Source organism: Petaurus breviceps, unplaced genomic scaffold (genome assembly GCF_028583685.1).
Source record: "Petaurus breviceps papuanus isolate PSGF00001 unplaced genomic scaffold, PetGlider_PUasm1.0 79, whole genome shotgun sequence".
Classification (NCBI taxonomy): domain Eukaryota; kingdom Metazoa; phylum Chordata; class Mammalia; order Diprotodontia; family Petauridae; genus Petaurus; species Petaurus breviceps.
Window position 1 is genome coordinate 22,833,053 of NW_027186523.1, and position 24,909 is coordinate 22,857,961.

The 24,909-nt window shown below is 34.3% G+C and overlaps 1 protein-coding gene across 17 annotated transcripts in view; it reads left to right on the forward strand.

Moving 5' to 3' along the window:
• LOC138175870 (semaphorin-3A) overlaps window positions 1-24,909 on the forward strand; it is a 666,319-nt gene that overhangs the window by 620,866 nt on the left and 20,544 nt on the right. For all 17 annotated transcript variants that reach the window (XM_069106486.1, XM_069106490.1, XM_069106487.1 and 14 more), the window contains 3 exons: window positions 5,115-5,156; window positions 11,246-11,403; window positions 21,472-21,539. In XM_069106486.1, coding sequence (XP_068962587.1) covers window positions 5,115-5,156; window positions 11,246-11,403; window positions 21,472-21,539 — 268 coding nt within the window. The remainder of the gene's footprint in view (window positions 1-5,114; window positions 5,157-11,245; window positions 11,404-21,471; window positions 21,540-24,909) is intronic.

Consider the following 24,909-nt stretch of genomic DNA (forward strand, 5'->3'; position numbering starts at 1 on the left):
AACCTGGGTCCCAGTTCTAGATCTGTCACTGACTACATACTGATTCAATGGAAAGAGCATTCTCTTACTTACTATTCATAGAACCACCAGCAAATTATTCAATACCTCTGAGTCATGATCTCCTTATCTGTAAAAGGAAGGGAGATGGTTGAATTAGATTATCTCTAAGATTCTTTCTGGCTCTAAATCTGTGCTGTAATCTTTCTGAAATCTGGGGAGTTGGAAGACTTTTGGACTTCCATTGGTGTCCTGTTCTTGTCTGCATCTGGAGCTAAGAACAATTTAGTTCCACTGAGGAAAGGCAGTTTCAAAACACTAAGCAGCGCAAGAGGAAAGTTGTAAGATGCCTATGGAGAACTTCATAATTACTCTATAAAGGGAGAAGAGTATTTTCAGCAATTAGAAGCAGGGAATTATTCCTTTTCCACAAATGCTCTTGGAACAGGAACCCACTTTTCCCTGGATTTCATATATATTGGCAGAAGAGTTTACTATAGACTTCTTGGGGTGAATGTTCTATCAAAACTTTTCTTACTATGCTTAGTAAAATACCACTTCTTAAAATCCTAAATAACTAAATTGACAGACTAATTGTTATCAAATAGTAACTGGAAAGGAGGTGGGCAATGCAGCACTGGGAGCTGGTGAGCAGTAACTTTAAAAACTATACCATAATTTTTTAGAATTTCCTTAGAAACATGAGGGTGAAAGTTGTACCAAGGCTCAGGCTTTGAGGACTCTGAGATCATTGTTAGTTTAAGTGTGGGTGGGAGGTTTGGGAGAACAGCTCCAGAGAATGTGCTAATGGCAAATATAAATGAGTAACTATTCAAAGTTGTTTACTGTCCTCACCTATGTAAGAAATACTAAGTTACATTCTAATGTATGGTCAATAAAGCATTTCAACAAGAAATGCTTATACTTTAAGATCTGGGTATTACCTTTCCCTACATTATTCTCTGCAATAGCTCCTGAACATTATTGTCATTGCTATTTCTGTGGTACTCAAGTAGACAAAACATATTTGGGCAGAATTTAGAGAAATATTTACTTTAAACATTCTATGCTCACAGGCAAAGCTTATACTCAGATTGCAACCTACAGATTGGAATATTTCACTGTCAAACTTTGTTTAATTTTGTAGTTTAAAAAAAACCAACAACACATCAAACCAGTCTCTATATCCAGTGAAATGAGAGACAATTTTGTGGTCTCTGGTCTATATTTCTCCTTGAGACAGAAAAGTTATATTCTCATTATATCTGCAAAAGTAGGTAGATATGATCTCGTAAAATGCACCTAAAGCCAACTAGTTAATTTATCATCATGTTATACCCATAAGGTAGTTGTTATTAAATCATTTTTGCTGAATCAAATAAGATTATTGACAACATAATATTATGTTCATAGTTATGCCACAAAGTCCCTAATCAATTTCTGAGCATTCCAACAACTGAGATTAACTTCAAAGAATTTTTATTACAGGTTAAATCTAAGTCTCAAATAGAACATAGGAAGAAAATCTACTGCTCCCTAATATAATTTTCCTGACTTAGTAAGTGTCATCCAATTCTTTTCAAACATACGGTCCAAGATAAAGTTTAGCCCTAACTAAAATATTCACCTGTTTAAAACTCTAGGTATGGACTCTTAAATAAGTATCACAGTGGCTAAAGTATTGGACCTGGGGTCAGTTCAACCTGCCATAGATTCTTTTTTTTTAATCAACTTATTTATTTACTTTTAGTTTACAAGATTCAGTTCTGCAATCCCTTGAGTTTCAAATTTTGTCTCCCTCGTTTTCCTCCCCGCCCCCCATGGCGGCATTCAATCAAATATAGGATCTGCATATACCTTCACATTAAACATTAGTCAGGTTGTAAAGAAGGATTATAACCTATGGAACGAACAATGGGAAAGAGGAAACAAAACAAAACAAAACAAGAAAAAGAAAGAGAGCAGGTAGTTTGTTTCAATTTGTGTTTACACTCTGTAGTTCTTCCTCTGGATGTGAACATCTCTTTCCATCTTGAGTCTTTTGGAGTTGTCTTATAATTTTGCATTGCTGAGAAGAGCCCAGTCTATCAAAGTTAGTTGTCACACATATCTTGTGTCTGTAATTGTGTACAAATTTCTTCTGGTTCTGCTCTTCTCACTCAACATCAATTTGTCTAAGTCTGTCCAGATTTTTATGAAGTCCGTCTCCTCCTCATTTCTTATGGCACAAAGTATTCCATAACATTTATATACCACAACTTGTTTTGCCATTCCCCAATTGATGGGCATCCCCTTGATTTCCAATTCTTTGCCACCACAAAAAGCTGCTATGAATATTTTTGTACATATGGAGCCTCTTCCCTCTTCTATGATCTCTTTGGGATACAACCCTAGAAGTGGTATTGCTGGGTCCCTGCCATAAATTCTTACTGTTGGTGTGACACTAGGCCAGTCCTTAACCAACCTATCTTCAGCTTCTGTTTCCTCATCTAAAAATTGTACGTAATAACAATAGCTACTTGGTAGTGGGCAAACTCAGTTACCTAAGAAATCTGACAGTGACCCTAAATTCCTTTTGACATTGGATACTTCATTCACCATTTTTACATCCCTTAAGAACAGTTTTTTTTATAAAAGTAAAAATGCCCTCTGAAAGGTCTAAAAGGTCTTTTAAAATTACATATAAATGCAATATATTATTAAAAAATTCATGAGGTAAATAATTAAAGAAAAAAATGAAGATTGGCATGAAGATGCTAAATTGATTTTAACTTTAGTTAGGACCAAATTTTGGTTAACACCAGCTATGGAAATCCATAGCACTGCCTAAATTTCAGTTCATTAATAATAAACATAATGGGTCTTATTTATAGCTCTTCTGAACTGGAAGGTTTGCAAAGCTGTTACATTGATAACATGCATTTTAAACCCAATTTATGCAATATTTCAAGAACAGCTGAGCAAACAAATGAATGAGTTCAATTTTCATTCAAATGTAAAACATAATTGATGCTTTCCAATACCAAGTCTATTAAATTATTTGTAAAAGAGATTCCACGTGCTTAGCATCCAGTGAACCTTGGTGAACTCTGCTGGGATCAATATGTTGAAAGCTATGCAAGTGTGAAAGTTTAATAAGGATTAGATAATATGTTGAATAATTTTTTAAAATACCATTAATTGGAACTATATAAATACAAGCTTGGAACTCTGTTTTTCCATTTTATTTTAGTTTGAATTTGACCTTCCTACCTAAAATGGATAATTAAAATAAAGGTTTCTAAAGCTGCATTAGTTTGAGATGGAAGTCAGATTCAGCATGTATTTTACAGTAAAACACTTTATTTTAATGAATGCCATCTTGACATATTATTGATTCAGATACCTCAGCAATGAGTTATGGGCAGTGAGCTATTTAGAACCATTATTAATTTCTAGCCTTTCTTTAAAAGCATTGTTGAATCCTAATTTAAGTATGTTGAGACAATAGCATGTCATTCTGTGGTTCAAAATGCAATAAGTTTATCATTCAGATTTACTGTTTATTCATTTTCAGCTGATACATAGATATTTAGATTTTTATACTTGCATTGCTTCAAATTTTAAAACTTAAATGAAAGACATTACCATCTTCAATTTGGAAAAACTTTTGGTGTGACAAAAATAATTACCATTTTTTGAAAATCTCATTATAGAAAAAAAATCTGTTGATTAGAAGAAGCTGCTAAAGATGCCTTTTCTCCTTATAAATCATTCATTTAGGTTTGGTGTGTTCTGTTAGTTGATTCAGACACTGCTGATACAAAGCAGTCTAAATATAAGGTTCAATTTTATCTTTTCAACATGAATAATAACTTTTCTTCATTTATTGCTTTATACGCTACCAGTGCCATCAATTTCTTTTCTTTTTTTTTTTTTTTTTTGGCTTTTTTCGTGGGGAGGGTAATTGGGGTTAAGTGATTTGCCCAAGGTCACATGGCTAGTTTTTGTGTTCAGTGTATGAGGCCAGATTTGAACTCTGGTCCTCCTGACTCCCAGGCTGGTGCTCTATTCACTGCACCATCTAGGTGACCTGACAATGCAATCAATTTCAAAATTGGTGTCAAACTTGCTGCAATATAGTGAATGGGGCCAGACTAGAGTCAATCCAAATCTTTCATTATGTGTTATCTAAATTAATTGTAGTTAGCTTAGAAACCTGCATCTAGGTAATGATTTCACAAAAATAGTGAAACTTAAAGAAATCACTAAAAGAATTTGATTAAAATCTCAGTGCCTGTAGAAATCAATAAACAAAATATTCTTGATTTTTTTTAACAAGTCATATTTTTTTATAAAATGACTATGGTAAATACTCTTAAATTTACAAACCAGTCAATTGCCTGTTAAATGATTGTTGAAGGAATATATTTGTCTGTTTCACAGATCCTGAGATAAAAGGCTGGAAGATAAGATCTAGCTCAGTAACTGTTGAAAAAAATTTTTATTTTAAAGTATTATTGGCATGAGCTTTAAGTTTCTAACAATAGAATACAAATTTTTGGAAAACTGGTCATACAACCAATTTCAAACATGGAATTTTTTAAGAAATGTAAGTAAAAAATATGACAAAGTAGAATAGCAGGCAAAGGAGGGATAAAAGTATATTCATAAAACTGTTAAAAAACAATAACAACAAAAGGCAAGAAGGAAATTTCAAGGAGAGGCAAACAGATTTTGAAGACCTGACTAATAACATCTTTACATAGTGATATAGTGATCTCTTAAACTCCTGCAGTATTCCTCTCTGGACCACTCATCTAGTCTTTATGTACTTATATTATTAGTTTTCAAAAATAAGGCTTTATTCCCCTTTGCTCTCAGTAGAAGGTGCTGAACATTACATGCTGCCCAATTCAGTATTTCCAAAAATACAAAAGGGATTGAGAAAATATCTTGTTTACTGATTGTGATGAATTGTTTTTCTTTGTTGCAAGGGGAAGGTTAAATGGCAGCTAGAGTATATTAGGAAATGATTTTGGTATTAAAATAAAAGCTATCAATAAAACTAAAAAAAAACCCTTTTTATTTCTTTTTTTCCTACAAAAAGTTTAACTTTGTTTTCTCTTTTCTTTTAGGAACCAACTGTTATTTCAGCAATGAAGATTTCCACAAAGCAGGTACTTTTATATTACTAGGAGAGATTTATTTTTAATTTCAAAATAAGACATTTTAGATTTTTATATGATACATGCCATTTTAAAAAAATGAAGTCATCTAGATAAGTTCCCTAATTTCATGAGAGAGAGGCACTGAGGTTGTGAGAAGTTAAAGGATTTACCTAAAGTAAAACAAATTTTTATGTGTCAGAGTGAGGATTTGAACTCAGGTTCTATGATTCTCTTTTCTCCACACTGTTCTACCTACATTAGATTTCAAAGAAGCAAAAATATTATTCTTTTTCTTTAATAACCTGAAAAGAGGGGCAGTCAGGTAGTACAGTAGTAAGTAGAGTGCTGAGCCTGGAGTCAGGAAGACTCATCTTTCTAAGTTCCAAACTAGCCTCAGACATACCAGCTCTGTGACACTGGGGAAGTCACTTAACCCTATTTGCCTCAGTTTTCCTCAACCATCAAATTAGCTGGAGAAAGAAACAGCCAACCACTCCAGTATATGTGCCAAGAAAACTCCAAATAGGGTCACAAAGAGTCAGGCATCCGTAAAAAAACAACTTGAAAAGACAAAATACATTTAGATTTAAGGTATGGTGAATAAGGTTAGAACAATCATAATGCTTCATTGACTAATAATATGTACTAAAAGCACCATACATATTATCTATTTAAACCCTCCTTACAACCTTGTGAATTGGGTGTTATTTCTATCCTCATTTTACAGATGAGGAACTGAGGTGAGAGAAGTTAAGTGATTTGCCTAAGACCATGTGGCTAGTAGGTGTCTACCTGAGATGGGATTTAAACTCAGATTTTCCTTCCTCCAAGGCCAACACTTTTTTAAAATATACATATTTTAAATAATATGCACCTGCATATTATATACATGTATCATAATTTTTACTTAAAAATAACTTCTTTCCCTTGATCGTATACTTAGTTAAAAAGTTTGAATAATAATGGGTTAAAACATAAAGCTATCAATTAAACACATTTACTTCAAGTCATTTAAGTTAAATTTTAAGATTATTAAAATTTATTGACAGTCACAAAATGTCTATAACTAAAATTTGAAGGGTAGAAAAGAGATTGATTTTTTTCATTTGAAACCTTTGTGGGATTTCGTTTGGAAAGGATAAATATTCCTGTTTTGGTATCTGTAGTTTTCCAAAAATAAAAAAAGGATTGAGAAAATATCTTTGTAAAAAATATCGTATAAGAGAAATGTTTTTGACTGTACAGATCTACAAATTCTTCAATATCCTCTCCCCTGATAGATACAATTCACAACCCCTTTTACTCTTTTATAGATATTATCAAGCAGTTCTTTGGCAGGAAAAAAACACATTCATTCATCCCGTGACCAACATTCTGGGGTATAGGCTAATTTTAGTGATGTTACTCTGGACAGAATTTGAGGCATTGCCAGTCTACTCAAAGTTAGTAGGACCTGTAGGAGATTGCTAACCACTGACGTAGCCTTTGCAAACACAGAGGCAACTTTAAGCCATGACACATTGGAGTAGGACTTAAGTGGAAATTTAAAGGAAATATCATATCACTTATGTTCCTTCTGAAATTATAGAATTATGGAATGTCTATTTGTAGAAGGGCATTATTTTCTGAGACGCTTAATAAGCCACCTTCTTGATATGGATCTTTTCTTCAAAGATCATTTTATCTACATGAGAAAGCTTTAGTTTACTTGGAGCTCTAGAAAACAATTTTATTATTTAAATATGTTTACATTTTAAAGCTCTGAGCAAAAGTTACTCTTTCCCAATTGTATATAAAGCCCCATGCTTATTAATAGTATTTATTATGATATGTGAGTCTTAGTTTCTCCTTTCAGATTTAATGAGTGCTTTGGCAGCACACTTAAGCAAAGCAGATGATGGCTAAATGATGTTATTTTCACAAACAAGTTTTATTTTTACTTTTCATGAATTATGTTTTTGTTTCCATAGTGTTGCCAGTTATTTCACAGCAAATGCGTACAGTTCAATAATATAAATTAAGAACAATATTTTGCTGCTAAACAATCTTTTTTTTCTTTTTTCCTCAATAATTGAAAGCATTGTTTTGATTTGGAAATATGTCTTCAAAAAGTTTGTTTTATTAGGTAGTGGATCCTTCCACACTCTTCAAAGAACTGCTATTTCAAAAGTAGCCCACTATTACCTAGATTAACCATGCTTTGAGGATACTTTAGTTAACCCAATGTAATACTAATTTGATTCTAAACATATAATTTGGGAAAAATAAAAACTAATTTCAGTCTTTCTCATCATAAATGAGAGTGTTTAACTAGATGATCTGTAAGACTCCTTCCAATTCTAAAACCATTCAATGAAATGAGAGCAGTAGCAGCAGCAGCAAACTCCAAGTTTGAGCAATGTGATAGCTGCCAAGTACATCATTCAATGAAATAAGGAAATAAAGTGGATATGAGTGAAACTGGGAAGATAATCACTAGCTAAACTGATATCTTATGTATTGATGCAATTTGAGGATCATTCTTCTAGGTCTGTCTTTTAACTTACACTTTTTATTTTCTTTTAATTGTTAATCATGCTTTATTCCTTGAACAAGATATTAAGACAGTATTTTGCTAAAATGGTCATCCTCTTTCCACAAGGGTATATCAAAATAGATTGATAAATAATCTCTAAGGCATTGAGAGATAAAATGTGTAAGTGAAACTCATAGTGGAAATATCATTGACCTGATACTGTCATCTTACCCCTCATAAGCATGTTTTCACCTGTTCTTATGACCCAACATTTGTCAGTTGTTGGCAAGGAAATATGGGGATTTCCAGGATGGAAGCCAGACTGGAATATTTCCTCACATAATGATTTTTAATAGAATAGCTTGCCTTATATTCAGCATTTAATTTGTTACCTTCACATGTGACTTCTTTACAAGATCCTGCCTATTATAAAAATATTTTACATTGAAAAAATATTCTGATTTCATCAAGTAGTCGGAAAAGCTTTCACCACTCAAAGAAGAAAGAAAATCAATGCCCATCAAGATTATCTCCATGAAATACCTTATGGTTAAAAGGATTTGGTATACTTCAAAGTATTTGAATTGCCTCTGCCATTTTTCTGACTTTGTATTTCCTCACTTTCTGGCAATCATCAAGTTATCCTTTCAGTCTTCCCATCCTTTCATGGACCTTTCAAATATTATTTTTTCTTTGAAATCTCTAGAACTCATCAAAAATATAAAAGTCTTCTCTTGAAATGGCATGTGAGTTCTTAAATACTATCAGAGGAGAGGTGGGTTTTTTTGGTTAGTCTGTTATCTAAATTAAGTTTTTTCAAAAACTGAATTGACCAGCTTGACCAAGAATTTTCCAAAATTATTAGGTCCATAAGATAAGTCTTCTTCATTCAAGTCTCTCATTCTTCCCACAGTGGCTTCTGAATTTCCTCCAATGAATATATAAGCACTGTATTTGGATTCCAGAACCTGGGTTTAAATCTTGCTCTGTCATCTAGGTGGCAGTGTATTACAGTAGGTAGAAAGTGATGGACCTGGAGTCAGAGGGACCTAAGTCCAAATCATGCCCATTCAGTATTCAGATACCTACTAGCTGTGTTACCCTGAACAAGTCACTTTACCTTTCTCAGCTAGACTGTCTTACAAGTACAAATGTCTCACAAATGAAAATGCTACCTATATCCAGATAAAGAACTGATAAACTCTGAATGAAGATCAAAACACATTTTTTAACTTACTTTATTTTTCTCATGTTTTTTTTTTCTTTTCGATCTGTTTCTCCTTTCACTGCTGTAACTAATATGGAAATATTTTAGCATGATAGAACATGTACAAACAATATCAAACTGCCTGCCATTTTCAGAAGAGGAGAGGGAAGGGAAGAAGGGAGAAAAATTTCAAACTCAAAATCTCATAAAAATGAAGCTAAAAATTTTTGACATGTAACTGGGGAAAAATAAAATATTATTAGACTAAGTCTCATCATCTTTAACATATCCCTTTTCATTTTAAAGTACTTTTAATTAGATTTGTAAGATTCCAAGCAAATATGTTTTATTTGTCTTTGAACTCATCATTTCTATTTTTAAATCATGGTCTAGAAATGAAATCAATTTTTGAAGACTATGTTCTTAGCTAGCTATTATAATTCACTTCTCAGATCTACAATTTTTTTCAACAATCCTGTAAGTTCAGTGAGTATTAGTTAGAATAATGCTAACTATGTCCTCAAGGTGTGCAATTCTTTGTCCACAGTTTTTTAAGGTTTCCTTTGTTGTTTGAATTTATCTGCATAGACCCATTACAAGTAGGTGATAGATCAGAGAGTTTTCAGGAGGATGTCTGTTATATTCCAGATGTTGTTAGACCCCTTTGGTGTATATATCATATGGTGACATAGCTGCCTTGGTACCTCTATTTAGGGAGTTATGAACCACCACTATTCTCTATTGTCTCTGATGCCATCCCTTATTGAATGACATCTTGCCTAATGACACCTGAGAATACATATATACTTTTGGAAGCTACTTCTTCCAGAGTTGGTCCAGATTTCTCTTCTACAGGAAGAGTTTCATACCTATGATATAACTCTAAAATCTTCAGTGGTCTTTCTCTTTCTGTCACATTCCTCTGTCCTACTTCTTATTCCATTAGAAACCGTGCTTATTCTTAGGGACTAGCACTGACCCTTTTTCATGCTGAGAAACCATTCATTTAAATGTTTATAATGGGACTTTTGCCAAGGATTGCCATGGAGATAACTCATCTGTGGTTTACACAATCCTTTTCTAAAGACTAAGATAGCATTTGACCATTTCCTATTTTCCAATAAATCCTATCTCCTATTCCACTATTTCTTTAGGAAAAAAAATAGCAAAATGTGGTTCAGGAATTTCATCTGTAAGGTATGAGTATAATTTATCCTACCTGGAGACATGAATTAATTTAAAAGATCCAGATGTTTTCCTCCTCTTTGCTTACTTACCTTAAGCTTTGATTCTCCCTTAACCATATGTCATCCCTTCCCAGTCAGAAGATCATCTGGCTTGATAAAGAATACAAAAGCAAAACAGGATTTTAGTAATTCTTTCTGTTGTTATCTGTTAACATTGCACCTTTCTCCCTTAAGCAGTAGACTTATGCCTTCCTTGTTATTCAAACAAAGTTAAAACAAACAAAAAGTAACTAATTTTGTTGACATTCTTCACCATTCTTAACTACTTCTAATGTTTAGTATCTCTGACACTGATGCTCTTCTGGGGAACAGACATCCAAAATCCATCCCTTGTGGCCACGTAATAAGTCAGCAGATAAAGTAGGAAAATTCTCAGGTACTGAGAGCAAATGATAGAGAAATTCTTCTTGACTAGCCCATAATATGACTGGTTTCTATGTATGTATTCATTTGGTATAACTAAAGTGAAAAATAAAAATAAGTCTTCTGAGATGGAGAGACAGTGTGTTAGAACAGAAAAAGCCTCAAAGGCAGCCTTTCTGGCCACCTGTGTGACCTTCGCAGGGCACTTCACTTTTCTGGCCAAGTGAAGGATTTGGACTTGTAGACACTCTCTCAGGCCCCTTTGTAACTCTAAATTTCATCATACAAGGGATGACCTATAAAGCAGCACCATTTAAATGTTACTCTCTTTATGTATCTAGGTTCTTATCAGTATAAAACACCTGTTTCTGCCAAATATCAATATCATTATTAATAAAAATAGCATTTATTTAGTACTTTTATGTTTGTAAAGTGCTTTTCATATATTATCTCCACTGGTCATCACGATAACTCTGTAAAGTAGGTACCATTATTATCCATACTTTACAGATGAGGAAACTGAAGCTTAGAGAGATCAAGTGATTAATCCAGAGTCACACAATTGGTTAGTGTGTCTGAGGCAGAATTTGAACTCAAGTCTAATATTTACTCTCCTATATCCTATTACTCAATCACTTATATAAATTACCACTAGTGGAATTCATTTTTTCCACCCAAAATATAAGGTTTGCTTATGTTCAGAATAAGACTCTTTTAAATTATATTTGCAAAACTTAGCCTTTTTAAAAGTCACTTCTTTCCACAGCAACAACTCTATGTTGGCTCAGTTGCTGGAGTTGCTCAGTTACCTTTACATCGGTGTGATATATATGGAAAAGCTTGTGCAGAGTGTTGCCTTGCTCGAGACCCATATTGTGCGTGGGATGGTTCGTCATGTTCTCGCTATTTTCCTACTGCAAAAAGGTAAGACAGATACATTAATATTTGAATATGTATATGTATATACACATGTGTATACTAATATTTTTTCAAGTTCACTTGTAAACATCAGAAGAACTAATTATTTGCCTTAAGTTTTTTATTGTTTTTTTAAGCCATTTTATTACAAGTAATACATCATAAGGATCTTTTCCTGAGCATCAGCCAAGAAGAAGCAATCACAACAATATATTATCTTAAGTGTTATATGACTGGTATTTTACAAAATACTCTCAAAAGGCATTAGTGTACTCTACTCAAAAGATCAAAGGCTTTTGCTGAATAACAAAGTGGAAAACAAAAAGTCTTCTTGGGATTTTCCTCAGAATACAATGAAATTAGCTTGTTTTGAGACACTTAGAAATGTGTGGGAAATCATCAGTATTTACTGATTGTGGAAATGCCAACTATTTATATATATGGTCATAGCAATGTGGGTTCGTCCATTAAAATAAGGAAGGTAAATGGTCCATGATATTAGGAGGGACATGGGCCCACTTTACTGAATCCAGGTATCAAGCTGTACAAATATCCACAGATAGGAAGAATACTGTTGTGGAATATTAGGGCCAAAGTATATGGTGATATCCCTAATACTATTGAGCATAGAATTTCCCTGGTCTCTTTTCCTAACACAAAGCTCTGATGAGAAAGAGGACTCATCTGAAGAAGCCTAATAACCCTCTCTTACTGGTTCATAGAAATGGTAGAGACCAACTCCCTTGGGCAAATAGGAAGGAAGGAAGGAAGGAAAGAAGGAAGGAAGAATTCCTATTTCCCAGAGGATACTTAGATCAGCAGTATCCCTTAATTTCCAAATGGTTCATAATTCTATCTTATGCACAGACTAGGACCTCCCCTTACCCTTAAAATTCTGTCTATATTACATGACTTACTACATCCAGATTCCTACAATAACCAGGTTTCAGTTTGTACTTTCAAAACTATGTCATGTAATATGTCATATATAAAACATGTATTATGTAAAATTATGTAATATATAAGAATTAATTTTTTTATATATGCATGTGTGTGTGTGTGTGTGTGAGTAGCAGCTAAGTGGAGCAGTGGATAGAGTGACACACCTGGAGGTACTAAAATATCTTCCTGAGTTCAGATCTGGTCTCAGGCACATACTAGCTGTATGACTCTGAGCAATTCACTTTATCCTGTCTGCTTCAGTTTCCTCATCTGCAAAATGAGCTGGAGAAGGAAATGGCATACCCCTCCAGTATCTTTGCCAAACAGGGTAGCGAAGAGGCAGACATAATTGAAAAATGACTGAAGAACAACTGTGTGTATGTGTGTATAAAATGCATATATACGTACAGACACCAACTGAACACAGTAAATCATTATTTTGTCTACGGGCTTGGTAATTTAATTGCTAAGATACAATTAGCCAGTTACCTAGGGAGACAGTTCAATAGAACGAAGAGTCATGACCTCAGTCAGAGGCTGCTCCTACCTGCCTTGATCAGTTTCCTCCTCACTGAAGGAAGCAAGTGGTGCCAGATGATCTCTGAGATCCCTTAGAGCCCTGATTCTAAAGTTCTGTGATTTTGGGGGGACCAGAGTATATCACAAATAAAAATAAGACTTATAAATGTATTCTTATATGACAAGTTATCGTCACTGAGTAGCTGTTATTTTACTTTCATCTATATGATCTTTATGTCAGAGCATTCCATACTATGAAAGGTCAGGAAATAGTTGTGGGGGCTTTCTGTTTTCTTTGCTCCTATTCCATTTTCCAACACTAGATATCTCTTTGTATTGTATCACCCAATATACTGATACTACCACCCCTATTTGTAAGCCTATACTTTCCAATTCACAGTTCTACTGAGAATTCAGCCCAAGTACTCACTCTTTCTTTGTCCCTTCCCTTTGCTTCTACTCCCTTCTCCTTGAGACTTTTCTTTTTTTCCTTTTTCACTACTCATTCCAGACTCTGGAGGAAAGCAAGAACAAAACAAAACAAAAAAACCTCAAAACTTTGTGCTATGATTTCGTAAGTGTAAGTCCCCAAAACAAACTCCAGGTTCTGATAAAAGGTCCTTTTCTCTTTTTATGCAGAGGTAGGCTTCTCCCATCTAAGGAATATTTCTAGTTTGTTCTGGGACTGACCAAGGACCCTAATCACCTCCTTACCCTATTTTCTCTTCTTAAAGTTAGGATAGAATTATTTAAATCACTTTAGGATACTAGGAATGTTTTTCTTTAACCATTCTCAAAGTATGTGTCCCTGCAGGGCATTTCTATCTAACTTGAACTCAGGGGAGACTGAAAGGAAAAGGAAACCCCAGCTAGATAGAAAAGCTGCTGTGGATATCAGAATTGCTATTATTATATTATTATCTACATGGTAATCATTTATCCACTGGGGGCACTGTTAGCCACTTGCCTGATCTTTATGCATAATAAGATTTAGGCATTTGTAATTCCAATCTGACTCTACCAGTTACATGTTTTACCTAATACAGAAGGCCCTCAAGAAAACAACTAACTTTCTATGGTTATCAAAGAGCTAGCAACCTTTGTCTCCTAGTTTTTGCCCCTTTTGTGGGCTGTACTGCCTGTCTCCTTATTAGACATGCACCAAACTCAGACTACTAGGAATATGGTTAGATTTATACCTTCCTCTCAAAGGTTCCTAATAAGAGCTATCAAGATCTCTCATGCTATTACATTTGTGTCCTCCTAATGGGTCAATGTCAATGAAGGGAACTAGGAATCTGGTACACTTACTAAAGCTATAGGTGATAATGAAGCCTTAAAGACAATGAGGCCTCTTTCCTTGCTCTTTGTTCTGTCACTGAGATCTCTGACCTGGCCCAGAATGTTGTGCCTACACATACTGAACTGAAAGAAAAACCCAGGTAACAAAGAATTGCTTCTAATCCTTGAATTTCCTATTCTCAGATGCCATATCCTCCATCTGCATCTCAGACTCTTTTCTTTTCCACCTATTTTCCACCTAATTTTCTCCTATGTATATGGCTCCAGGATTATACCCTAATGAGTAAGGGCCACAGAACAGTCAGGGGATGGGTGAAGGAGATTACAATATTGCCTACACATATGGACATAGTCTATGCCCTGAGACTATAGATATTTAGATTACTTACTTGAATAACTAGAGCTATGATTTCATCAATGTGTATATTTCTTCCATTGGTATGTAGCTTATAACCCATCCATGCCTTCTCAACTCATAAATTCATATTTAAGGATTAAAAAACCTTCTTCTTAGAAGATCAGCTCAATATTCTGGAAGTCTTTAAGTCAAGATTTCTTAATCTGGGATCTGTAAACTTAAAAAAAGAAATTGATAATTGGTTCCCTTTGTAATTATATGAATTTTAATTTTTGCATTTAAAAATATCATAATGTGTCCATATGATACCTTTACCAGACTGCCAAAGAGTCCATAACACCATAAAAAAACAGAGCCCCTGCCCTCAAGGAGCTCACAATTAGTAGTGTTTAACTGTGAAAGAATATACCTTCCCTACAAACCAAAAGCATTACCATTAACTAGTACATCTTTTCTACAAGGTCAACTGGAAATTCCATCAAAAAGCAACTTACTAAAAGATCTGAAATATCTAATAAAAAAATAACACTATTTAAAATCTTATTTCTTATGCCAGTAGCTCAAAATACAAGTGCAAGATGGGAGTTAAGATGCTGCATGTAAGAAAAAACATGTTAAATTTCAATATTCACGGATGATAGGGACTAATCTTGTGATATCATTGGTATAGGGAACTCTAGGATGAAGAAACTTCTTTCCCAAGTACAAGTCAGCACATTCCCCTATATTAGAACCTTAGAGAGTTTAATTGAGCACAAATTCAGTGGCTTATCCAGGGTCACACAGCCAGTGTGTGTCAGAGGTAGGAAATAAACCCATATCTTCCTGACTCCAAAGCCTAAGCTCTATCTACCATGAAATTGTACTTCTAACTGTAAACTACTATTGAATATTAAGAGATATTTGCAAATTGCAAAATGCTACTTACAGCTCAAAGATCAACCTAATTATTTACTTCCAGTCACTCTTTGTGGCTCTATTTGGGGCTTTTTTGGCAAAGATACTAGAGTGCTTTGCCATTTCCTTCTCCAGCTCATTTTGCAGATAAGGAAACTGAGGCAAACAGGGTTAAGTGATTTGCCCAGGGTCCATGGCTAGTGAGCTTCTGAAGCCAGATTTGAATTCACCAAGATGAGTCTTCCTCACTACAGGCTTAGCACTCTATCCACTAGGCTACTGAGCTGCCTAAGTATTTACTTACTGTGGGCCTAATGCTGTGTTAGATGTGATGGGAAAAGCATATAGGGCAAAAAGGACATTTGTCTGCATGGAAATTATATTTTAGTTGGGGAAGGAATTCATATATAACTAATTCAAAACTTGGCTGTTATTTACTAGCTGTGTGACCTAAGAAAATCACTTTAGTTCTCTGGACCTCATCTTGATCTGTAAAAAGAGTGAAATGACCTAAATGATGATTAAGGTTACTTATAATTCAAAATATTTTGATACTCTGAAAGGAAGACATCTCATCGTCTGAAGGTTTTCTGTACCCACCTGTGGCTCCAAATAACAGTCCATAAATTTTGGTGATATCTGACACTGCCTAATCCTAAAGGATTCATTTTTTCAATGGTAATTGAGAAAACACATAAGCCATGTAACATAAATCTAGTATAAGCTATCAAAATTAAACTCCACATGCATTCAGATAATGGATCAGCTGAAAAAGAATGCCTCAAGTGTCTTTAATTTGAATCTAAGTTACTTGAAAGTTCAAATTGTTTCATAATTTGTGCTTGCCTTACCAGTGTTTAACACATAATAGGTGCTATCTTGTAACAGGTGCTTAATAAATATGCAATAAATGATTTTATTATCCTTCATTCAATGTATTCTTAAACCACTTTAATTTCAAGAAATTCAAGTATTTCTTTAACAGGAAGGATATAAAAAGCATGGCAGGAATAATATTTTATATATATGTATATACATATGTACACATATGATGATATGTGTTCTATAATATATAGCAAAAATGTATATAACAATATAGTTTTTTCTCACAGTAAACTGATAAAGTAAATATGAAAGGTAGTAATAGTCCCATTTTACATATGAAGACACTGGAACTCAAAGGATTGGTGGTTTGCCTGTAGTCATACAGCTAATGTGTCAGAAGTGGGATTGGAATCCAACTCTCTCCTCATTACAGCCCCAAAGGTAGTTCTGTTTCACCCAAAGTCCCCATTTAAGAATACAACTTTATAAAAGCAAGTATTTATTTAGAAAACTCTCACAGATAAAATGTTTTAGAAAAAGTTGGGATAAAAATAAGTGGAACAGGTTTCTATATTACTACCTTATGAATGAGCTGGTTCTTGATAAAAAAAAAAAATAGAGTTGTGGGCTCTCATATTAATGCTGTTCTGGAATCCATTCATAAATGTCCTGATCTTCAACTTAAAAATCAAAATGAAAATTGATGGGTTTTTGCCATGTTTGATAATATTTAAAAATTTATAAACTATAATTTTCTGATGACAAATAATGCCTTATGTCAGGCATACATAATTCCCTTAGTCCTCCTCCCTTTTCCTTCTCTCAGCTAAACTATTGTTTACCCACTACTGATATTGGCAGATTAATCTTAAAAATTTGAACCTGAGTGAAGAGATGAATGCATCACAAATCAGAGATATAGATAATTTAATAAAGTACAACATGACAGTGATTATGAGGAGAAAAATAATAGTTATTTAAAATAAAAATTTCATGCTTCCTAAGTACTTTTTCTGGGGCAGCTGAGTGGCCCAGTGGATCGAGTGCCAGACCTGGACTTAGGAAGACTCATATTCATGAATTCAAATATGGCCTCAGACACTTAACTAGCTTTGTGACCCTGAGGAAATCACTTAATCTGTTTGCCTCAGTTCCCTTCTCTGTAAAGCGAACTGGAGAAGGAAATGGCAAAAGCATTCTACTATCTTTGCCAAGAAAACCCCAAATGGGGTCAGGCATGACTGAAAAAGCAACTGAACAACAAAAAAAAATGTTCTTTTCTCTACAGGAGGCAAAAAAAAAAAGATTGAAGAACAACACAATTTATCTTTGAACTGAAGTTGAATAGACCTTCCATTCTTGGAAAGTTCACCCACCATCTCATTATTTAGTGGTTATTGAAGAATGGGTTAATATTAGAATTTGGAAGGAGTTGAGGGAAGAAGTTTTTAAAATATGGCCCTTAGCATACCTATCACAAATTGAACATTGAATATTATGATGTAGTTGAACTATGGATTGTAAAAGTGTAAGGAATTATCATTAACACATTTCCTTTTCATTGTAGACACATTCTACTTAATCCACATCACTTGTCTAGCACTATGTTTTTAAAAAGGGATTTTTTTAGAAGTTTTAGCTTGTATTTTCTCCCCATTAATTGCATTTTTAAAGTGCCTAAATGACAGTTGAGAGTCTCCTCAGATGCTTTGTGGTTCGTGTTTCACAAGTTCCCATGTTGGCTTAATTTTGAAATGTGTGACATTTGTTTGATATCCTCACTAATTCTACAAATAGAATTCTATAAATATGTTTGTCTTTGGAATTTATGAATGCAGTAACAGAATCTATGTTAGCAGCTTGAAATGTTCTTCATGAGACTTCTTTTCAATTACAGAGAGAAGTTTTAGAGTGCGCAAATAACCATTAAATTAGGAAGTGGAAAACACATAGGCCAGAGTGTCCTAGCCTTTTTCAGGCCATTACACAAAGTCATCTGTCACTCCACACAATTTCCCTTCAGCCACTAGGTTTATGTACATACCTACACAGAGATCACTCCTTCCTCCTTTTATTGGGTTAGTAGCATACTCACCCTAGTCAAAAATGTAAGGGAGTGAGGAAACCCAGAACACTCCACATCAAAGATGTCTCTTTGAGAACCAAAGTGTTTTGATGCTTTGGATAGGGATCTAAATTATTCAGTCCATTTTCTTGTCAGGTCAGAGAAGCTATGCTTCATCGACTTAGGACAGTTTCTTCAACCCGAAAAAATGTGAAAATGTTCAGTTTGTGTGATTATTTGTCTTACAAGACACAATATACAAAAAAATGCTAGATTTTACATGATTTACAGATGGTGTTTATTCTGTGACTTCTAGCTGAGAAATGAAAAATATTTTGCAAAAATCTTGGAAAATTTTTGTAACTCTCACACAAGATCTACTCAAGGGCTCAGGAAGTGATTCTTTAATAAATGAATATAACTATTCCATGCCTAGATAGTTATGGAAATCAGAAAAATCAAAGATGAACAATTCCTTAGAGCAAAAGAAGTAATATATACATAAAATAAAATTGTTTATACTCTTTGTATCACTGGGGTTATACATGCTTCTCCTCCCATCCATCCTTTCTTTCATCTTCTCTATTCCCATTAATCATAATTTTCTGAACCCCATATTAAAATGAACCTAAACCATGTTGATTAATGTGAATGAGTGAACAAGCATTTATTCAGCATCTACAACATGCCAGACATTGTACTAGATCATGGGAGTACAAATAAAATAGTTATTGTACTCAGTGTCTTACCTGTGGGGGGAGACAGAGAGGAGAAGCAGCCAGGGAAGGGAATTTTGTTCTGGAATTGCAAGGATTGTGAGTAGAACCACAAGGCAGTGAATTGTCACACCCTTTATAGTAACAATGGTAGTAATGATTTCCCAGAGTAAGAGATTGGGAGAAAAGCAGTAGCCATGATAGTAAAGATGGCAAAATACTCATGCTGTATAGCTGAGCAGGGTTTGTTTTCCTGCTGGATGACTAGAGAGGATGTGAAACATGGCCTGTGACTAGCTACATATATATTTACACATACACACACGTACACATATGTATATAGTGAGTGAGGGAGTTGTCATTTTACTCACTTGCCCACCAATTCTTCTATGTTTAACCTTGGGAATTTCATGTAAATTTTCTGAGCCTCAGTGCCTCATTTGTAATTTAGTGATTTAGAGTAAATGCTCCATAAGTTCTCTTCCTAGTCTAAATCTATCATCCTATGATTTTATGGGGGTAGCTGGGTGGTGCAGTGGAGAGTGCTGGCCCTAGAGTCATGAGGACCTGAGTTCAAATGTGACTTCACACTTACTAGCTGTGTCACCCTGAGCAAGTTGCTAAACCTTGTTTGCCTCCATTTCCTCACTGATAAAAGAAGCCAGAGAAAGAAATGGCAAACCACTCCAAGTATCCTTGCCAAGAAAAGCCCAAATAGGGTCAGAAGAGTAGGACAGGACTGAACAACAAATACATGATCCTCAGATCCAATCAGCCCAGCTTAGCTCCAGGGCAAAATCCTAAAGCTGAATGGATTCAATAACAGTGTTTGGAATGACTTTTAATAACATTAATAGCTTTAGAACTGGGGATAGCAAAGGAACAAGATCACACTAGCAAGAGAGAATAGAAAAGGTAGGGAAGCAGGGCGGGGTGATAAGGAAGGTGAAGACTAACAACTAAGAAGATATAAACCAACAAGTGACATTAAGTTTAGAAATAAATACTATCTTGATAAGGTTTTTCTTTGGATTTTTTTATGAAATTTTTTGAGATCATTATGTGGGTAATTTTCTCATAGCTCTCATTTTAGAATTTAGTATGAACTGTGGATTTTTTTGTTTTTGTTTTAGAGCTTTACTTTGCTAAAACCTGTGATGTAATGGAAAAATATCACTCACTTGATTGTGAATTGCATTTGGGAAGATTAAAGAACAATAGAATGCGCAGTTGTTTGTTCCTTCACTCCTAAAATGTGGGCAGTAAAAGGAATTAGCTGTACCATCTGGAAAAGCAGGAGTTAGCAACAATAAGGAAGGGGTGACTTTAATGTAAACTGGTGTGACTACATTTTTGTTTCATAAGGCAGTCTGTTTTTGTGTAGCTGTGATATTGTTCTGTTATCTAACTCCACTCTCTGCTTAGCTAAGACTTCGACCAAACACAACCCTGTTGTTGTATTAAATGCTGAATAAAACACCTGTGGGGGTAAATTGGTTTTTCAGTCACAATCATTTGGGACAAAAGAAACAGAAATGTCTCCCAAAGGGAAGACAGAGACAGACAGACAGACAGAGATGGGGAGGGGAACAGGAAGAAAGGAAGAAAATAATCAGGTTAAAAAAGAATCCTTTTGATCAAATCATTGAATATCAATGAAAAGATAATTTAAAAAGAAGCATATGGGACTGGTGGGAAAAGAAGTTGCATTTGTTGAAAGTTTTCTTTAGTTAATTAAACTAACCACTTCATGAAATGTGTGAAAAGTCGTATTTTATCTCCCCTTGAGTTTAGACTTTAGGAAAATACCTGAAGGGACACTTGTTTTGAGCCTGTCAAAATCTTAGCATAAATCATAAGATTTATGAGGCTTTTCAATCAAGTCTCCATTTGTTAGAGAATTTGTCATTGTTGTAGTTATGTCCACTTCTTTGTGACCCTGTAGACTACAGCATGCCAGGCCCTTCTATCCTCCGCTATCTCCTGAAGCCTCTCCAAGCTCATTCTTTTTTTCCATGATACTATCTATACATCTCAACCCCCTCTCCTTTTGCCTTTTTGCCTCCTTTTTAAAACATGATACTAGTTTAAATCCCTTTGCATTTCTTCAAAAGCTAAATTAGCCCAAGCCTTTAGGGAATGAATTCAAGATTCCTGTTTTTTGCCATTCTAAAGACCAAACCATGAATTCTTTGTAATCAATATTGTAATATATTCTCAACATAAACTAGTACAGTTGTTACACATATTTATTATTTTGGAACCCACACTGACAAGGGCAACAAACTGCTATATTCTTATCAAAAATCACATCACTTTGCTTCAAATTCTGAGATCTGTTTATGTTTGCTTCCTGATTTCATAAAGACGTCTTTGTCATTACTCCTTACAAGCACCAAAGAGTATCAAAGAGAAATCCAATAACCCATTTTCTAATGTAATGTTTTTAGACGCACAAGAAGACAAGATATACGCAATGGAGACCCACTGACTCACTGCTCAGACCTACAACATCATGGTAAGTCACTGTTCCGGAGTGCATATTCTCACAGATACACACATGCACACACTTTGTATATTTTGTATCATTCCTTTGTATATATCTAGCTGAAGTAAGGATGCTTAGTGAAATGCAGACGTATACAAAGAGAGCAAAAGACCCTCAAGACAGGCAAATCCAGCAAACTTCTAGGATTCACCTCAACAAACATTTATTAGGTACTTACTTTGCTACTATGCTCAGTTTTTTGCTTTTGTTTTGTGGGGAGAGGAGAAAGGGAAAGGAAGCAAGAGGGAGGTAGAGAAAGAACAAGAGGGGGGAAGAGAGAAAGAAAGAGAGGGGGAGAAGAGAGAAGGAGAGAGAAATGAAGGGGGAAGAGAAGAGAAGAGAGAAACTATTTGTTCTCAGTAGCTTACTTCTGGGTAATACAACAAATACACAATCAGATTAAAGGTGAGAAACACCAAAGGTATGAATATAAGGCTTTAAAATAATTGCAGACATCCAAATAAACCATTTTAAATACCATGCTTGCACAGAGACTTACTGAGTTACAACACTTTCATTAACAGACTGAGGACTTTAGAGCTACAGATATTCTTATGAATAAAGCCTATGGAATAATTTATGACAAAAAAAGAGTATAAAGGTGTGTCAAGGAACAAACTATAGCTTAAAGGGGAAAAAAACCTGTTTAAATGATTAATTTATGAGTTAATAAAATTGCAGGCAGGCATTTTTTTGTTGGTACACCTAACAACTTGAACTGGCCTATGAAAGTTTTCCCACATAATGTTTAAGATAATTAACTTGGTTACATTTATACTGTTATTTGCAGCAAATTTCATCACAGTGAAGTTTTAGGTCAAGTTTATTCAAATATGGACTTCCTGAAAGTGTCAAGGCCTGTCTCAACAAGTAACTAGTTCTTATTTATTCAAGAATAAAATATTAGGGAATGTTTCCTTTTGTGAAAAGAACAATGGGATTATGCCTCCCTCTACTGGGGAAAGTCTTCAGTTTGATTTTGGTGACATCATTGCTGTTTAATTAAAATTTCTTTGGCATATCCATAAACAAAGATAGGGAAAAAAATTTTTTTAATTAAGTTTTATTGATTTCAAGTCAATGTTTTATAATTTGTTTCCTCATTTTACATTATGATCACATTAGCAGAGTTTTTTTCATCATAAAGTTAACTAAACTTTATTATTTGTTACCTCATCTGAAATTTTAAAAGAAGCCAATCATTTTAAGCATAAAATTAATATTTTGTTAATGCAGGAGAAATTCAATACAAAAGAAAACACCCTCCACAAAGAGCATAAGATCACAAAATTTAGTCCAAAGTTGATGGAACTTTCCCAAAATCTGGCTTTAGACTGTAATATTTTTTAAAATGTGATTGTAGTTTCTCTATGATGCAGATATTCATAGGCAATCCAAAAGGCTAAATTTGTAATGGAAGTTTGGCAAATCCCTTGATAAACTGACATGGCACCGTTCACTTGGGAGACAGTACTACCTGCTTCAGAGAGAGAGAAGAACTGGTCCATATATGAACATTCTGCCTTGACCTAGAAGCACTATTGAATGTTAACACATGTGACAGTTCTCCAGTCTCCCATAAACAGATCCCTTAACATCTCCCATGTTGGTTATGCTATCTTAGGTACTCTAGGCATATGCCAAACCCCCCAGTGCACTTTCCTTTAATTCAAAGAAGCAAACATATTTTAATGATTTGTGGACATCTTCTAGTTCACAAGAATTTAATGTTGGATTCCAGCACTTACTCTAGCCTTCAATTCCAACTGGTCTTCTCAAACAGGAAGGATAATTTATAATTTAAAATATGTATACACATATGGATTTACTGCAGAGCAGTTTTAGTGATTTGTGTAACACTATTACAGACACTTAGTAGAAAAGACAAATTTATAAGAAGTCTCAGAAATTAGAATGTTATCAGAATCACATCCCAGTTTATGTTTGTTTTTTCAAGTCAGTCAAGTAGCTGCATTTAATGTTAATGGAAAAGGCTACATGTAGTCCCAGCTTAGTCTTTTAGATATATTTGTGTGTGAATATGCACGCATATGTGTGTGTGTCATATAGAAAAATTTGGGGGAGCAGGGTTTCAACTTATTTTTCCTGACAAAAATTTGTCCCCCCAAAGACAAACATAATTTGAAGCGTTCTATTTGCTACTTTCTTATTATTTTCTTCATTCTTATATTGGAAGTATTGATACAAACAAGTGTCTGTTTCAATAACATATTTATGAAAACATAGGTAGATATTTCTTGCTTACACATAGGAGTGGGAGTTTCATTAAGAATATTTGTTTTTAGCATCAGATCTCCCATCAAAATTAGTAGACTAGTTTTTACTTTATTTTGAGTAACAAAGATAACATTGTTACTACAATGTCATAGCATAATTCATAAGGGATCTTTACTAAACCATGGGTATGCACTTTGAAATTTTTCAAATATTTTAAGCTTTTCATCCCATATACAGATAGATTAAATTTTGTATAAAATCATAGCTCATGATCATAAATTTCATGAATGTTCAATAGGTATTACTTGATTATATTAAAGTATCTGGTGAGTTTGTGGTTGTATTTTTCAGTCACATCTGACTCTTCATGATCTCATTTGGATTTTCTTGGCAAAGATATTGGAGTGCTTTGCCATTTCTTTCTACTGCTTTATTTATAGATGAGGAAACTAAGTCAAACCGGGTTAAGTGACTTGCCCAGAGTTATATAGCTAATAATAGTCTGAGACCAGATTTGAACTCAGGAAGATGAGTCTTCCTGACTCCAGGCCTGGCATTCTATCTATCCACTGTGCTACCTAGCTGCCAATCTGCTAAATTAGATGAGCACAAAACTTGAATAACTGTAGAAGGAGATTATGTGCTAAAGCACTACTTCAAACAATACAGCAAACAATACAGTGTCTAGTTTGAAAACTTGAAGCAACTTGCTGCTCTTTCCCACTTCCATTCCATTTAGGGAAGTGGAATTAACTGTCTTTGGTAATGGATTGGTTGTCAGAAGAGATCTGGTGAAAAGTGTAATTCCAGTAAAGCATTGAGTGAGCTGAAGTCTGACAAACTATCCTAGGTCATCTCAATCCACTAATATTTAGATTGCAAACCTCTTGAAGGCAGACATTTTTTTTGGTTCTATTTTTATTATAAAAATTATTTCTTTTATATTTTGAATCATTAATAATCCCTAAGTAGCATTTGATATTTTTAACAAATATTTAGTTGAATTTGGAACCAATATAAATTTGCATATTATAATGCTCATTTACTCCATCCTCCTGGCTCTAGCAAGAAGTATATCTAAACCGATTGGACCAGGAAGGAT